The 16,177-nt window shown below is 41.1% G+C and overlaps 1 protein-coding gene across 2 annotated transcripts in view; it reads left to right on the top strand.

The window, feature by feature from the left end:
- The first annotated feature begins 1,979 nt into the window (after nt 1-1,979).
- ZNF527 (zinc finger protein 527) overlaps nt 1,980-16,177 on the top strand; it is a 52,807-nt gene continuing 38,609 nt past the window's right edge. Inside the window, exons 1-4 of one of the 2 annotated variants that reach the window (XM_066242173.1) lie at nt 1,980-2,191; nt 4,858-4,932; nt 9,240-9,366; nt 10,184-10,279. In XM_066242173.1, the coding sequence (XP_066098270.1) occupies nt 4,900-4,932; nt 9,240-9,366; nt 10,184-10,279 (256 nt within the window). In that variant the 5' untranslated portion in view covers nt 1,980-2,191; nt 4,858-4,899. Of the gene's footprint in view, nt 2,192-4,855; nt 4,933-9,239; nt 9,367-10,183; nt 10,280-16,177 lie in introns of those variants that run through there. The other variant, XM_066242174.1, reaches the window with a different exon arrangement.

The raw sequence follows: 16,177 nt of genomic DNA, 5'->3' as shown, positions 1-16,177 counted from the left end.
AACAATGTTATTCATTCTCACAAAATTATAAGAAATGGTGCATATTTAATAACAGTATCTTAATAACAAAGCAGTACGAATTGAGCCCAGTTCTATACTGAAGTCTCTTTTCCCCTATTGAAATAGTTCCTGAATAATTTTTTTTCTTTTACTACTTAACTACTGTGTAGCTCTGTATTTAACATCACTCAGGGGCTCACATTTGTCCTGACTGTGGACAGTTTCTTTTTTTACATAATAGATGTTTTTTTTTAGATTTTATTTATCCATTTTATTGAGAAGAGACAGAGAAGGCAGGAGGAGCAGAAAGCATCAACTCCCGTATGTGCCTTGACCAGGCAAGTCCAAGGTTTCAAACCAGCAACCTCAGGGTTCCAGGTTGAGGCTTTATTCTCTGCACCACCACAGGTCAGGCTGGGCAGTTTCTTAAAGCTGGAACCTAAATAAAGTTGTAAAGTGAAAAAGTGGAAGCAGCAACAAGAGAAACCCCAGAGCTACTGGCTACAACATAAATGGCTTTGGTGCAAATGCGCTTCTTCCTACAAATGGAATCTAATTACCCTTCTGTGCCCACATCAGGTGCAAGTTGAAAAGGGATATAAACATGAAGATAACAGTGACCCCGCTAGTGACTGGGGGTGAGGGATGGAACAGTCAGAGCTGGAGACAGTCACACACAGACACACATATAGACTTCTTCTTCGGACTCAACCCTAAAGTATGACGAGAAATAAAGTTCCATCACCTGTTATAGGTAAACTCCTGAAATCTCTGGGATAGCAACACAGCTATAAAACCGGTCGAGCTCAAAGTCAGCGACAGTACTCTCACCCACAATCACTCACATTCTTGGCATGACAGACCCTCAACCTGTCCAACACCATGGCTCCCAATCACAGGATGTGATTTAAAATTCAGAAACTGGCTGCACTAACAGAACCTGTCGCTCCCTGGTGCACAAGCACAAAAGTGTGCAGTGACAGTGTCCCAGTAGAGCTCAAGCTCTATGTTGATCAGGAATCCCTGATCCAACTTCTCTGTGCAGTGGGACACTTCTGCTTAACAGCAAAGTTGGTGACCTCTTTGAGACTACTCTTGAGGTGGCTACGAGGAGTCTACTTACAGGTACTGAGACCAATTGCCACCAGAAGAAAGACACGGCCAACACATAAATTATTTGCAAGAATCATACAGGTAGTTTATTACTCACAGATCCTATGGTGTGCCTGGGTTCAGCTTAATGGGACCCTGACAGTGAGCTCCTCTTGGCTGTCCTTGGTCAGAGCGGTGTGGAGACAGTCCACGATCAAGGTTGGAGTCTAGATAACTGACTGCAGCTGGGGCCCCCTTGGTTTAAGTGCGTTTTCTGGTATATGCCTTCTAACAGGTGTTAATCTATGGGATTATCACATCAAGCCACTTTTGGGGAGTTCCTTGCATGGAGCTAAATTTTTTTTATGTTAGTCTACAGAATTGTCACATCGAGCCAATTCTGAATTTATGATTTTAAGGGGTTGTCACAGGGAGCTCGTTTTATCTGTGTATAATTTCACACACACACTGACTGGGCCCTGCGCAGAGGGCACGGTCTTGCCTATCACATCCCTACACACTAGATTAGCTCCCACCCAGAGGGCGTAGCCTTATTCACTTGCCTTAACAGCTTTTAATATTATAGCCTAATTTATTTCTATATATATTCTATATTTTTCTATATTTCTATATATTTACTATAACATATTACTGTAACAGTCACACACAAACCACCACACCTAAACAGTCACAGGCACAGATGCACGCAGCTTCAGTTTACACACACACACACACACACACACACACACGCACGCACGCACGCGCGAGTTGCGCAGGATCACTTAAATGCCCAGGGTCGCCCTGAGGCGGGCCTTGGGCCCTCTGGGAAATGTAGTTCAGAACACGGAGCGCAAAGCCTTCTGGGGCTGGTGGTTCCCAGTGTCGCAAGGAAAAGCTGAGAGAGTATAGGTTTCCCAGTCCTTGCAGTTGAATGTTTCCCTAGCTGACTTCTGGGGTTCAGCGCTCCTCAACCTTTACTCCTCTCCGTCTCGCTGGGGGTTCTGGGAGGCAACGTTGCGGGTCTCTGGTCACTGGTCGGGTTTCCAGAACCCGTGGTGCCGGGAGGTGAACTGGGCCTGGCTTCACGCTGGAGCCAGAGGTAAGGGACAGACTTGGGGTGGACCAGCTGGGATGCAGACGGCTACCAGGCGTGTGTAATTGCAGAGACAGTGTGTCACTACGTATAACTGTGTGAGAGACTGCGGGTGTGACAGAATGTGATTTTTGTGTGTTACCGTATGTGTGATTGTGAGCGACTGTGACCGTCTACTGTGATATAAAACTGTTACTGCGTATCAGTTTGTGAGAGACTGTGAGTGTGACATAGTGTGTGTGTGTGTGTGATTATGTTTGACCACTTGCCTCTGTGGCTATAACTGTTTAGATATGTGTGACAGCAGATGTGCCCATGACTATCTATCTCTGCAGTATAATTTTGTATGAGTAATTGTGACAGAATGTGTAACCTTGTGTGATGCATAACTGTGATTGTGTATGATTGTCTCTCTGTTGAAGTAATTGTGTATCATCACCTCTATCTTTGTGTTAAGGCAACTGGATGTGTGTGACATTACAGGTGTGATTGTGTGATCATGTATATGTGTGTGATTGGGCAAGAATTTGTGTGTGTATGTGTGATTTAGAGTGTGATTGAGAGGCACAGGGAGATGAAAATTATTTGCCCAAGTTCACACAGTCAGTAAGTGACAAAACTGGGATGTGAACCCATGTGATTTGGCTCTAGAGTCCTTGCTTTTAATTACAGTACTTAAATAAAAAATACGGGCCCTGGGTTCTGAGGGTATTCTAGAGGGTTGTTTGTGGTCTTGGATTAGGAACATTTGGGACACGGGAACTATAATAAATCTGGTCTCTTCCTTCAGTCCCTTTGTGAATCACAGAACCCAGTCTGAAAACATTGTAGTGAGACCATCCTCAAATTGGCTGCCTCTGGGGGAGGAAAACGCTCCCTGAAAGCTCAGTCTCCCTTTCCTTAGGCCAGGGAATTAGAGATTTTAGCATTTTCCTTGTCAAACTCTTCCATGTTTGGCGCTGAATCGGGACTTTTTTATTTCTGTTGTACTAAGTGAGCTAAATTTTTGGTTCTGATTTTCGCAGTTAATAAAGAAAAATGTTCTCATTTCCTTTCCAATTGTGTATGTAAAATCTAAGTGGAAACAAGGGAGGCACTACTCTTTGCCAGGAATTGGCTCATACAGTCTTGACAGTAAGGAAAAGTGGTTCTGAGGGGTGGATTAATTTGCCCAAGGTCTTGTAGACAGTGAGTGAAAGCGTGAAAAGTCTGCATGCTGGTTGGGGACTCTATAATGCTCAAGTCTTTAACATGACTTTCTTTCAGATAGTTCTTCTTAAACGTGGAAAAATAGTGCCTGAGGGAAACTCAACTATTGGCAAACAGAAAGTTAAAATATATTTCTTTTATGCAGATACTGCTTAGGGCTCTCAGATGCTGAGAAGACTTCTCGTCTCCTCTCAGGTTGCAAAGGCTTTTATGGACAATTTCAAGCTGCATTGCACTAAGGAAATAACTTTGTTAGAGGCTGAGTTGACTAGTGCAAAGTAGCCCAGATCAGGGGGTCACGTATCCTAAATTCTAAGTCTAACACAACTATTTTCATTTTCAGAATGAAGATGTGTTGGCTCTGAGAGTACAAGGAACATATTTTGAGGCGGTGGAGTTTGTTACTGGTTTAGTGTTAAATTTGGCAGTAATTGCCTCAGGCTGCATTTCTGTGGCATCATAAGGGTAACGTGCCATCTCTAAACATGCTTTTCTAAGACATATATGGCATTGATTTCTCAGTTTATGTTGAATATATCCAATTTGGACATGTGGTCTCTTGAAAGAGATTCAGTTTTTGAGTCACAGTCCAGTTTGACTCTTGTGACTTTGAATTAGTTGTTTTAAGCTTTTCAAACTCAATTTTATTTGTTGGTAAAACGGTGATAATAACACCTACCTTTGCAGTTTTCTGAAGATTAAATAAGATAATGACATAGAATATGTGTAACATCACTATATTACAGGAGGCACTTTATTCATGTATCAACTATTTAGAGCACTTGCAATGGTTTTAGTGTTATTCTAGCACTAGAGATATGCCAGTGGACCCAACAAATCCTAGCTCTCTTAGATCTTACACTATTGATTGGAAAGAACAGTAAAAAGGAAAAAAAAAGTAACATGTTCAATGGTATTAATTGCCAAGAAGAAAAATAAATCAAGATGAGGAAAAAGAGACTGAAAGGACAATTCTATCTAAATTCTCTTTAGATAGAATTTTTAGAGAAGTCCCTCTGATTAGTGACAACTGAGCACACCCAGATAGGAATGAAGACAGGGAGCGAGGCATGTCCAGGCAAAAGGAAGAGCGAAGGCAACAGCCTTGAAGAAAGAGTACAAACAGTGTTTGAGGAACTGTAAGGAAATCTGCAAGCCTACAGTGGGGTGAGCAAGGGGGAGAAGGGCAGATAGGAAATGAGGAACAAGGGCAGGCATGACCATGTCATAAACTGCCTTGTTGGTCATGGGACGGACTTTAGATTTTGGTAAATTCAGGCTATGTGTTCTTATTATCAGGTCTTCAGGGATTAAGGTGAGCTTTGGTCTTTTTCTCAGATCTTAGATGTGGGTATGGCTGACGCTGTGGGGACCATAAAAGGGGCAGTAGTTCTATATTTGTTAGGCTCAGATCAGTAATATGGTGATGTTTGGATGTTTTTTTCTTAACTCTCCCTTCTTAGGACTTTGTTTTCCAAAAGAAAAAATTGAAGGAGGAAGGAAGAATGGCTGTCGGACTTTGTAAATCCATGTCCCAGGTAAGTTGATGTTTTCATTTTGTTTCCAGAAATTTCTGGAAACAAACATTTTTGGTAATTTAGTAACATTTTTTTTTTAGGACTTTGCACTATAGAAAGAGTCACAGACAGCCTAGTGAGCACTTTCTCCACTTCTCTTTCCACCATTTGTTCATATAATTCTTCCGTAAAACATTTAGTATTTTTTTACTCAGTGTTATGCTCAAGTGTGTGATGAAACAGAAATCTCCTCTTTAGATGAACCATGATTTGTTGTATTAGGAATGAATGCTAGTGAAACAAAGGATAGAGTGATTATCAAGTGTCTTATTTAGTAGGGAGGTCAAGGATAGCCTCTCGGAGGAAGCAAAGAAATACCTCAATGAAAGTAGAGAGTAAGTTTTGTACAGATTTGGGGAAGGACTTTAAAAGTAGAAGCAGTAACAAGTATAAAGGTACTGCGGTAGAAGCATGTTTGATTTGTTCCAGGAATAGCAATGAGTCAGTATTGTTGGGTGCAGATGAGCACTGTGAGGTTAGAATGGTTGCTGGGGAACAAGTTATGTAGGCCCTTGAAAGTCACGATTAGAACTTCCAAGTTTTGTTCTAAGCATGAAGGCGAGCCATTGGAGGTTTGTGATTTATGTTTTTTTTTGTATTTTTCTGAAGCTGGAAACGGGGAGAGGCAGACAGATTCCCGCATGCACCCGACCGGGATCCACCCGGCACGCCCACCAGGAGCGACGCTCTGCCCACCAAGGGGCGATGCTCTGCTCCTCCGGGGCGTCGCACTGCCGCGACCAGAGCCACTCTAGCGCCTGGGGCAGAGGCCAAGGAGCCATCCCCAGCGCCCGGGCCATCTCTGTTCCAATGGAGCCTTGGCTGCGGGAGGGGAAGAGAGAGACAGAGAGGAAGGGGGGGGTGGAGAAGCAAATGGGCGCTTCTCCTATGTGCCCTGGTCGGGAATCGAACCCTGGTCCCCCACACGCCAGGCCAACGCTCTACCACTGAGCCAACCGGCCAGGGCCTGTGATTTATATTTTAAAAGAAAAAGAGATAGCAAGGAAGTAAGGGTGGAAGAAGGGAGGCTATTCAGGAGACTACGGCAGTAATCCAGATAGGAGATTGTAGCTGCCTGGACCATGGTGGTGGCATTGGAGGTGGTGAGGTTTTGGGATTTGATCAGAGATTGGTTTTGAAATGTGAGAAGAAGAAAATCGTCATGGATGACTATAAGAATTTTTGACCTGGGCAATTGTATTAATGATCATGCCATTTATTGAGATGGAAAGAGTGGGTAGGGTGAGTTGGGAATCACAAATTGAGTTCTATATATAAATAAGTTTGAAAGACCTGTGGAATATCAATAGAATATTGGTTATATATCTGGAGTGCAGGCCTGGAGATGTGAATTTGAGAGCTATTAGTATATTTAAAGCCAGAGGACAGGATAAGATTATCTTGGGGGCAGGATTGTGGTTAATGTAGATAGGAAAGAGGTCCAAGGACTGAGTTTAGGACAGTCATCATTTAGAGGCTGATAAGAAGAAGAGAAACCAGCAAAAGAGACTGAGAAGTACTGACATAGAAGGAGAACCAGAACAGGATAGGTCCTGGAAGTCAAGAGTAGAAAATCTTTGAGGAGGTGACGATCAACAGAGTTGAATTTTTCTGAAGAGATTGAAGATGGAGACTGAGAACTGGCCACTGGAATTGGTAACATGGCAGCTACTGATACCCTTGAAAAGCACTACATTGTGGTTGGGATGAAAGTGGTTGGGATGAAAGCATCATTGCAACAGATTTAGAAGGGAATAGATGGCCATTAAAGTGAGGATGGAGACAATGAGTCTCTATTTTCTGTGCTGTCAAGTAATGTACCCAGTAGTCACATAAGCCTACTAAAAATTGAGATGTGCTATATGAGTATAAAATACATATAGGATTTTGAAGATTCAGTACAAAAAAAATGTAAAGCATTAATAATTTTATAGCCCTGGCCGGTTGGCTCAGCGGTAGAGCGTCGGCCTGGCGTGCGGGGCACCCGGGTTCGATTCCTGCCCAGGGCACACAGGAGAAGAGCCCATTTGCTTCTCCACCCCCGCCCCCTCTCCTTCCTCTCTGTCTCTCTCTTCCCCTCCCGCAGCCGAGGCTCCATTGGAGCAAAGATGGCCCGGGGCGCTGGGGATGGCTCCTTGGCCTCTGCCCCAGGCGCTAGAGTGGCTCTGGTCGCGGCAGAGCGACGCCCCGGAGGGGCAGAGCATCGCCCCCTGGTGGGCAGAGCATCGCCCCTGGTGGGCGTGCCGGGTGGATCCCGGTCAGGTGCATGTGGGAGTCTGTCTGACTGTCTCTCCCCGTTTCCAGCTTCAGAAAAATACAAAAAAAAATTAAAAAAATTTTTTATATTGATTATAGGTTATAATATCATTTTAGATATATTGGGTTAAATAACAAATGTTATTTAACAAGTCAACTACTTATGTATATTTTAAATGTAGCTACTTAAAAAATTTAAATTGCATACGTGGCTCACGTTGTATTCTGTTGGACATCACTGATCTAAACAACTCTTTGGAAGAGTTTTGTTATTAAAAGGAGTAGAGAAATGGGTGAGGTCATGGAACGGAATTTGATTATTTATAGATGGAAAGTATTGCATCTGTTTGTACACTGACAGGAATAATCCAGTAAAGTGAGAAAATACTGGTAATACAAATGAGATATCTAATATCTCCGTGATGTTTACAAGGGAGACAGTAGACAGTGTCTTTTTACGAACAAGTAGAAGGATTGGTCTTGGATAGGAAGCCTAAAGTTTTGTCTGTAATAACAGAAGGAAGGCAGAATACAGAAGGAAGGCAGATACAGGTCAATAAACACATATGGTGGGCTAGAGGATGAGGAAATTCAAAGCGAGAACAAGGGAGGACTTGGTGGCAGTTAGAGAGGCAGAAGGCATCTAACGGCCCTGGGAGTGTGAGAGAATGAGTTTATTAAGGAAGGGTAGTAGAGTTGCTTAGAGGTGCTTTTGTGGATTGTCTGGTCATATTCTCAAAGTACGTCTGCTCAACATGTGTATCAGTTAGGGTTCTGGCAAGAAACTCAAAAGTGGACTATTTATATTATATAGAGAAACAGCAAAGGATAGTGAGATCTATACCCTGCGATAACAGCAAAGCTCCTTTACCGAGTCTAGGCCTGAACCCAGAGAAAGAGATATCTGAGTGGAGAGGGCCCCTGACAGCCACTGTGACCTTGGGTTGAAGGGCAGAGAGTACTGCAAGGAGAGAGCCAGGGGAATAAATATCGTGCCTCGCTCACCTCCCTCCCATGTCTTGCATGCGGCTTAACCCAACCAGAAATGGGGTGGGAAAAGGGAGTCTCTTGACGAAGTCAATACAGGTTAGCCTCCCACAACCCAGATGTGTAGAGGGGTACATACAACAACACTATGTAGTTGTATGTTTTTTCCCTCTAGTCACATTTATTCATATTTTTACTGTATAGAATAACCATAGTAGATATTTTATGATTTTTAGTAAGAAATGAGGCCATTCTATGCAAAATGGAACTGTCATTTTTTAAGCATATGAACGTATCATAGGAATATTCACTTACTAAGCGGCAACTATTTCCTGAGTTTTACAATGTGACAGGTTTTGTAATTAATACTGGATGTACCTGAGTGTATAAAATATATATTCTTCCTCTCATATTCATATAGCTTATAGATCGGTGGCATAGCTTAAACTCTTAATTTTTTGGCCATGTAAGTTTTTTCCAGATATTTTTTTATATAACCTTCCAATCTAATTATCTTCACACATACTTCATTATTTCTTCAAGATATACTCCTGGAACTTTTTCCACATGTATAGTCTAAATTTCAGACCATACCCTTTTGTTAAAGCCCAATGGTTCAAGACCTTCTTTCAATACTCTGAGCCAGAAGATATCCCAGTTTGGGAAATATAAAAGAATTCTCCCTATAAGAATGTCTTGATACTTGTTATATGTAACATAAAACTTTGCTCTTACTCATATACTTTCATGTCATAAAACTCATATTTTATGCTATAAGCTAATTTTTTCCTGTATATATGTCCTTTTCTTTTTCACAAAAAATGTAATTTTTAAGGGGTGAGTCTGTTTTTGATATTTCTCTCATTCTCTTAAGATATTTGAAAAACCTGGGTATATACTTGTTCCCTATATTATGATTTTCCTTGGACCACTTAGAGTTTTGAACTCCTGCAGAATTATTATTTTTCCCCCTAGGACTATTTGAGAACACTTGGCAAACAAGATTCTTTTTTTTTTAATTTCAGGGGTTGGTAACCTTTAGAGATGTGGCTCTAGATTTTTCCCAAGAAGAGTGGGAATGGTTGGACCCATCTCAGAAAGATTTATACAGAGATGTCATGTTGGAGAACTACAGGAATTTGGTATGGCTTGGTAAGGATATCTCTCCCCATAACTCAAAATCTCCCTTTGGGGTGTTCTGCTTCCTCCATTGGGAATATCTAGGCAGGTGTCCCCAAACTATGGCCCACGGGCTGCATGTGGCCCCCTGAGGCCATTTATTCGGCCCCCACTGCACTTCCGGAAGGGGCACCTCTTTCATTGGTGGTCAGTGAGAGGAGCACTGTATATGGTGGCCCTCCAACAGTCTGAGGGACAGTGAACTGGCCCCCTGTGTAAAAAGTTTGGGGACCCCTGACCTAGGGCATCTAAGTGCTTAACTGAATTTCTACCTCTGTTTCCAAGAAATGATTTGAAGTAGCTCTATAGAGTTACAAATGAGTAATTCCTTCTGCTGTAGAAAGATGGTTTTTAATAGCAGCATCACCATGGCATGGGAATTTATTAAATTGCAATTGTGGAGTCCCACTGTAGACCTAAAGAATCAGAAATTCTGGGAATAGGCCCACTAGTCTGGGTTTTAAAGAGCCCTTCAAATTGATTCTGATGCCTATGAAAGTTTGAGAACCACTGTGGTTTCTGATTCAGAAGGTCTGGGTTGGGGCCTGAGAATATGTATTTCTGGTAAGTTCCTAGGTAATGGTTCTTCTGCTCTAGCACTTTGAGAACCGTCACTATGGAAGAAGTTTCATCTCCCTTACAAACATCATTCCATTCTCCAGCCCTTCCTCTAAGGTCCTTCCTCTAAGGTCCTTTCTTGCCTAATGACCAAGAGAACGAGTGCGAGTCCTGGAACAGCTATCGCATGCAGATTCTGTTTCTCTTGCTCTCGTTTTTATTCTGTAAACAGGACTCTCCATTTCCAAACCCAATATGATCTTCTTATTGGAGCAAGGGAAGGAACCTTGGATGGTGGAGGAAGAGATGTCAGATGGTCAATATACAGGTAAGTGACAGGGGACCGGGCAGAGTGGGCTGTCGTAAAGTGCCAGCCCAGGTGGTCATGAGCAGGCTGCCCTGGTTCCAGAAGAAAATTGAAATCTCTTTAGCCTGCACTTCTCTAGAAACCTCACCTACACCTTGGATTTTTTTCTTTCCTATTTCTATGAAATTATACTCTATAGTATTTCTATCTATATCTAAAATTCCGGCCTTTCCAGTTCTTCTTTCCTATTTATAGTCAGAATTGTATACATTTATAGATTTATCTTTAGAGTATTTTATGGAAGTTATTATCTAAGTTATTGATATATATACACAGTGTTTAAAGAGTGAAGTGGTTTTACTAGACTTAATCCTTTAAAAAAGGCAGTCTCCTGCTGGGCTTCCCCGTTCCCCTTTCCTAGAGGGAGGGAGCTACTTTCTTATCGTTTGCAGTTTCTTTTGGTGTTTCTTTTCTGTCTCTAAGAAATATGTTTATGTTGCTATTTCGTGATTGTTTTTAAAGGTTTATTTATTTTTTCTTTTTTTTTTCTTTTTTTTTCTGTATTTTTATGAAGCCGGAAACGGGAGAGACAGTCAGACAGACTCCCGCATGCGCCTGACCGGGATTCACCCAGCACACCCGGGGGCGACGCTCTGCTCTGTTGCGACCAGAGCCACTCCAGCGCCTGGGGCAGAGGCCGAGGAGCCATCCCCAGTGCCCGGGCCATCTTTGCTCCAGTGGAGCCTCGGCTGCGGGAGGGGACAAGAGAGACAGAGAGGAAGGAGAGGGGGAGGGGTGGAGAAGCAGATGGGTGCTTCTCCTGTGTGCCCTGGCTGGGAATCGAACCCGGGACTTCTGCACGCCAGGCCGACACTCTACCACTGAGCCAACCGGCCAGGGCTGTTTTTAAAGGTTTAACTCCTATTGATATCTTCTCACCAAGAAAATAAGAATTTAGTACCTTTTTATACCGAATCCAATTTATATGCACACACACACATACATCTCCCATCCCCCAATCTCAGTCTCACCAAAATCACAGTTGATTGAATTTTGATTAAATTACAGTTAAGTGTTTACATTTTGTGGCTTTTAAGGGCTAGTGTAGCGATGCTGTGTATATAAAGATTACTTTCCCTGTATAACTTTTTATTGTGCCTATAGTTATCTGGGGATTTTGTCTCTTTGTTTCTTTTTTTACTTAGTTTAAGACATTCATATGCATGAGGTAATCTGTTGATTTGATCATCTGGGAGAAATCCCCAGTCTTCAGATATACCTTACTCTGAATAGATGGCTTATTGTATCTGCATCTACTGAATTTGGGCTTATCTGATGTTTTCCCATGATTGGACTGAGGTCCAATGCATTTTGAAAAGAGTGCCAAGAACATAATGTTGTCTTCCTCTCAGTGCATCATACCAAGGGATTCATAATGTTGATATTATTGCCAGTAGAAATTGAGTCCTTTCAGAGGGTTGCAAGGAAAGCATTTCAAAGGATATGACATAATGGTAAGGTCATTGGAGCAAACACAAAGGACTGTCCCAGTTTCAACTCTCTCCCACTGTGAAAGAAGTCCAACTTTGTCTTCATCAGGCCCAGAACAAAGGCCAGGGTCCACAAATTCTGTGTCATTAGTTCAGTTCATATCAAAGCTTAGTCCAGTTCAGCTTTTGTTTCTGTCCAGCTAGTGTAGTCTCCATTTCAGCTGGTACTGCATTGCTTGGAGTTGTACTTGGAGTCCGTATGGCTGCTGTGGAGAGAGAACTGGGCAAGAGAGAGAGAAAAAAAGGCCTTGCGTATGTTGTCATGTTGTCAGTCTCTGCTCCTTATGATTTCCATCTTACTTCCTTCTGCACATGCGTCAAAATGGAAGCACCTTCCCCTGCACCATGTTGACTTCTTTGTGCATGTGCTTACCTCCCCATGTGCCATCTTGACTTCTGGGCATGCGCCCAGCTAAGGAATTTCTCCCACTGTTTTTATTCTTCTCTGGGTTATGACTGGCTGCGATCCTTTCTGTCCCCTTCTGTCCTTTTTCGTCCACTTTGGGGATTAGGTTCTGAGAGCTGAAAATGCAGAGTTCCCCTAAGGAGCCTATGAGGCTGTAGCTTCCTAATGAAGCAGGCTTTTAAATGTTTGATTCCCTTTGCTTCCTTTCTTTATTAATATCTAGCTAACTACCTGTGCTAATAATATGTCTTATTACTGATGATGTTAACTTTGATTACTTGGTGAAGGTAGTGTCTGCCTTGTTTCTCCATTGTAGAGTTATAGTTTTTCTTGTAATTAATAAATATCTTGGGGAAGATATGTTGAGACTATTCAGTTTCTTCTGAAATGTTTGTTCACTAATTTTAGTATCCATTGGCTTAATAGATCTTGTCTACAACAGTTACTACTATAGTCTTGACCTAATGTTGATTTTTCTACTTCCCTCTTATATTAGGATTGCTCTGTAAGGAAGAGCTGTTCCTTCTCTCACATTTCATTATATATATAATTGTTTCGTTATATCTTTATGCTTATAGAATCATGGACTTTTATTTTTTCTGTGAGGTAAATCCAATGAATCACTATTTTGTTGCTCAAATTTTGCTAGCTTTGCCCATTGGCATCTCCTTCATGACCTTTTGACATGTCCCCATCATTTTTGAGCACTTCCTTCCTTTACAGTTACAGTTGTTCCAGATTTATCTTGTTTTATTTACCTCAGCCTTAAATCAACCACTTCTCCAAGGAGTCCTGGTTCCTTTTATTTGGAAATGATGTTTAGAAACCAAGATCTGGACATTAAGCGTGCCCAGTGCTACTGAGATGTCATTGCCCCTACACCCTCACCACAGATTGAGCTATGAAATGTATATATGTATACTAACACACACATACACATACACACACACAATACAAACCACACACATACACATACTTCTATGTTTCTGCCTCTATCTTTTTATATATTAAAACTATTGGTTTATATTGATATCCTGATTCCAGTCCTGCTCCACAGGGTTTATTGTAGCTTTCCTCTGTTGCTTATTAGTAATTTCTTTTTATGACAATGAAAAAGTATATTTACGTATTTGCTCAATTTTAATATTCACATAAAGTAATTTCAGGACTTCCAATCTATTTCTGTGTGAGAAACAAATTTAGCAACTAGATTACATTATTTATATATATATATATTTGCATTTAATGTTACAGTATTCAGTCAAAATACTATTTTTTGAAGTTATTTAGGTTAGTTTTTTTATATTTGCTTATTACTGTTTATATTGTATTTTTGGTTCCTATCATATCCTGGTTGGTTTTATTGGGATTTATTTATTTATTTATCTCTGAAACATTACTGTGCTATTAAAAAAATTTATAGTTCTTTAAGAATATATCCTCAGAAATATGTTGCTCCCCTCTTATCTCTGCTATCCTGTTTTTATTCCCTACTTCTTCTTACCCCTTTCTTACTCATCCCTTATGGATTACCAGTCTCTTTATTTTCAGGTTTGTCCTTTTTATGTTTCTTTTGCACAGATGAGCAGATATATATGTAATTTCTTGTATTTCCTTGTATGTTACATGACGAGTAGCATACAATAGATGATCTTTGCATGTTGCTTTTTTACTAGCTATATATACAAAAAAATCATTTCATATTGGTTAATAGGGAGCTTTCTTTCTTTCTTTTTTTTAATCAGTGAGAGGAGGGGAGGCAGAAACAGATCCTGCATGTGCCTCAACCAGGATCCACCTGGCAAGCCCACTAAGGGGCAATGCTTTGCCCATCTGGGGCATTGCTCCATTGCTCAGCAACTGAGCTCTTCTTAGCACCTGAGCCAGAGACCATGGAGCCATCCTCAGCACCTGGGGCTGACTCACTCCAATTGAGCCATAGCTGTAGCAGAGGAAGAAAGAGAAAGAGTGAGATAGATAGATAGATAGAGAGAGAGAGAGAGAGAGGAGAGAGAGAGGGGGAGGGGTAGAGAAGCAAATGGGTGCTTCTCCTATGTGGTATGACTGGGAATTGAACCCAGGACATCCATAGCCCCAGCTGATGCTCTACCACTGAACCAACCAGCCAGGGTTGAGCATCATTTTTTAACAGCTGTAAAATAGTCCATTATGTGGATGTTGTCATAATTTATTACACTATTATAATGTGTGGACATTCAGATTGTTTGCAGTATTTTACAATAACAATCAATGCTACACTGATTGTGTAGCAATGCTACACTGAATAACCTTGGATATGTGTATATTTTTGTGTTGGTGCTATTTTCTGGGCAGAGTTCTGTGTGTGGGAATGCTGAGTAAGTGCATATGTAATTTTGTTAGGAATTGCCATATATCTCTCCAAAAAGGTTGTACCAGTTTGACTTCTATATTAGTTGCCTATTGCTGCTGTAACAAATTACCATAGTGTTAGTAGCTTGAAACCACAGAAATTGTTTTACAGCCATGGAATCAAGAAGTCAAAAATGGGTCTAACAGGGCTAAAGTCAAGATGTCAGCAGCCTGCCTGCCTTCTGAAGTCACTTTGGGTGAAATTGTTTCCTTGCCTATTTATACTTTCTTTATGGCTTTTACCCATTCCTTTATTTTCAACTTTGTAGAATCACTTTGTTTTAAATTTTGGGATATATATACAGTATGAAATTGAGATTTGCTTTTTGAAACAATCTGATTATGCTTTCAATTTAATAAGTGAAAGTCCAGTTGTATTTTCTATGTATTTGGGCTTAATTCTGTATATGATTTTATGTTGTATTTTTTGGTTTCATAGTTTTAAAAATAGACTTTCAGTTATTTGTTTTCCTAGACCTTTTTTGTCATGTAATACTTTATGTTTTATAATAATTAGGAAATTTTCTTTTTTTCTGGCGTTTACCTTCATGATTGTACTCTGCTGTTTATGTAGATAGTATTCTTTCTCTTACTCAATTGGTCAACTTTAAAAACTAGCCTTTGATTTTTACATGTTACAGATGAGTAGGCTTATTTTACTCCCCATTTTCTCTTCCCAAATTTAGTTAATTATGTGGTTTTTACATTGTCAAGGCATATTATATTTACATGTTCTTCTATCAAATTCATCCCGACCCTTTCATTTAGTCTTAGTTCTGTTGTGAAATATATTAAGTGATTTCTCCTAGTCCTTTTGCTAAAAATTTTCAAGATATCTCTCTCTTTTTTTTTTTTTTTGTATTTTTCCGAAGCTGGAAACAGGGAGGCAGTCAGACAGACTCCCGCATGCGCCCGACCGGGATCCACCCGGCCCGCCCACCAGGGGGCGATGCTCTGCCCATCTTGGGGCTTCTCTCTGCCGCAATCAGAGCCATTCTAGTGCCTGAGGCAGAGGCCACAGAGCCATCCCCAGCGCCCAGGCAAACTTTGCTCCAATGGAGCCTTGGCTGCGGAAGGGGAAGAGAGAGACAGAGAGGAAGGAGAGGGGGAGGGGTGGAGAAGCAAATGGGTGCCTCTCCTGTGTGCCCTGGCCGGGAATCAAACCCGGGACTCCTGCACGCCAGGCCGACGCTCTACCATTGAGCCAACCAGCCAGGGCCTCAAGACATCTCTTGATTGGCTAAGGTTTGTCCTCTAGCAGTCTCTTCAAAAAGGGCTTGTGCAAATAATGTCTTCTCAAGTTCTTTTTTTATAATTGACCATTCCTTCTTTAAAATAGTACTATATAGTACTGGTGTTAAATGGTCTTGTGAAGAAGTTTGATGCCAGATTGATGCTTTTCCTTTATAATTTTTTGATCTAGGTGGTTTTTTAAAAGTTGTTTTATTAAGGCATGTCTCAGACTTGACCATTTCGGGTTACTTTGTCCTGGTACAAGTGTTCTCTTTTACAATGGAGAGTCAAGTTTTTATTTTAGGAAATATTTTTTTATTGATAAAGTTAAAATACATT

Source organism: Saccopteryx bilineata, chromosome 9 (genome assembly GCF_036850765.1).
Source record: "Saccopteryx bilineata isolate mSacBil1 chromosome 9, mSacBil1_pri_phased_curated, whole genome shotgun sequence".
NCBI lineage: Eukaryota > Metazoa > Chordata > Mammalia > Chiroptera > Emballonuridae > Saccopteryx > Saccopteryx bilineata.
Note: the sequence above shows the minus strand (reverse complement) of the source record. Positions and strands in the feature narration are given on the sequence as shown.